The sequence below is a fragment of the Crocuta crocuta genome, unplaced genomic scaffold, assembly GCF_008692635.1.
Source record: "Crocuta crocuta isolate KB4526 unplaced genomic scaffold, BGI_CrCroc_1.0 scaffold7, whole genome shotgun sequence".
NCBI classification, from domain to species: Eukaryota; Metazoa; Chordata; class Mammalia; order Carnivora; family Hyaenidae; genus Crocuta; species Crocuta crocuta.
Genome location: NW_027531904.1, coordinates 7,371,654 through 7,373,394, shown reverse-complemented (window position 1 = coordinate 7,373,394; position 1,741 = coordinate 7,371,654). Strand labels below are relative to the sequence as shown.

The window sequence follows — 1,741 nt, the reverse complement described above, 5'->3', positions numbered from 1 at the left end:
TTCGTTCCCTGGTCGGGCTTTCAAAAATTAAAATAAGGAGAGAGAGAGGAAAAAAAAAAAAAGAGCCCCTGTGACTTCCTCATTTTTCCGAACCTCCTTTTCTGTAGCTGTCCATGGGACGTCATTGAACTTGAAGGCGGCATAGCTACACTGGCCAAAGGGGAGTCCTTTGGAATCCTGAGATTTCGTTTTTGGTTTCTCTTTGGGGAGTAATGGTCCGTATTTAGGATAATTTCACTCAACAGTTATGCGGGAGGTATTGTGTCACGTTTGTGAAATGAAGGATGAGTAAGAGCAGGCCCTGGCTTCCCAGAGCGTCGCGATCAGAGAGAGGGACAGGTGTACGCGCTCATGATAGGAAGGCGTACCGGAGATCAAGGGTGCTGAGCCAGCTGGGCAAAAGCAGGAAGGTGGATGTGGAGGAGGGGCTCCGGGGAAGGCAGCGAGAACGCAGGTAGTGACATTCGAACAGTGCTTTGACGGATGCTGTGTGAAGTTGGGTCAGAGACAGGACTGGAGGAAAGAGCTCTGATTCAGGTAGTGAAGAGTAAGGGCCCTGTGTGTTGGGGAGCTGAGCGGGGTAGAGGACACAGTGGTGGGAGGAGGGGGGACAGGGAGAGGGAGAAGAGTTTCCAGAAGTAGCTGGGGCCAGATTGGGAAAGACCTTGAATGCCATCCCAAGGAGTTAGGAGTTGATGCCGTATCCCAGGTGCCCATGAAGTTGGCAGATTTGAGACAGACTGCTTGAGTTTGAATCCAGGCCTGGCAACCGCTTTTTAGCGGTAGAGCTAAGATCACCCAGCCTCAGTCTCCTCATCCATAAAATGGGAGTGATAATCACGGGATTGTTGTGGGACTTCAGTGAGAATGCATGGAAGGTGCTTAGCATAATTACTGCCACTTAGTTCTCAGTGACCGCTGCCTTTGGTTATTAATAAAAAAGGGAAAACACTCTCAGCTCTGTATTGAGAGAGTCTGGTAGATAGACCAGCGCAGAGTTGGGCCAAAATCTCAACTCAGTATTTGTCAAGTTACTTTTGATCATACTTTTAACAAAAGGGTAAGACGAGTGTAGCTGAAGACCCCTAGTTCCTGTTTTAGGAAAGTCGTTGTAGGACATCTGGCGATCCACACGTCCGCAGGTTACCCTGACCCTCTAGGTGACTAACAGGAATTTGATGCTGTGGCATTCTTTCTATCGGTCAGAAAGGTTACAGATTCTTGTGTTTACATTCTTCCTTTCATGTTCTAGCTGTTCTGGATAATGAGAGACTCACTGCAGAGGAGATGGACGAAAGGAGACGCCAGAATGTGGCCTATGAGTACCTTTGTCATCTGGAAGAAGCAAAGAGGTAAAGATCGAGGCGGCTGGAGAGAAGGGAGCTGCTGTGATGTGGACACAAATAAAGATCTCTTTGTGTTGTAGGTGTGACTGCTTGAGGCTGGTAGTTTGAAAGAATAAGTATAGGTAGGGTATTTATTCATGGGAGCAAGTAGCTTGATAGCAGTTTATTGTGAAACCCTGATGGGCGCTCACAGTGTTGTGAAAAATTCCCAGATCTGTGTTGTGTTGTTTTATGCGTAGGGTGCATGTTTTGGGCACTACAGGCTGTAGGGGAGAACTAGCAGTTTGTGGGGGTTTTTTCCAAACTTTTTCTTTTTCGTCTTTTTAAGTAGGCTCCATGCCCAACACGGGGCTTGAACTCAGGACCCTGAGATCAAGAATCACCTTCTTTATGAT

The 1,741-nt window shown here is 47.5% G+C and overlaps 1 protein-coding gene across 1 annotated transcript in view; it reads left to right on the top strand.

The window, feature by feature from the left end:
• Positions 1–1,258: 1,258 nt before the first annotated feature.
• IQGAP1 (IQ motif containing GTPase activating protein 1) overlaps positions 1,259–1,741 on the top strand; it is a 96,775-nt gene continuing 96,292 nt past the window's right edge. The window contains exon 1 of the mRNA XM_077774353.1: positions 1,259–1,352. Coding sequence (XP_077630479.1) covers positions 1,288–1,352 — 65 coding nt within the window. The 5' untranslated portion in view covers positions 1,259–1,287. The remainder of the gene's footprint in view (positions 1,353–1,741) is intronic.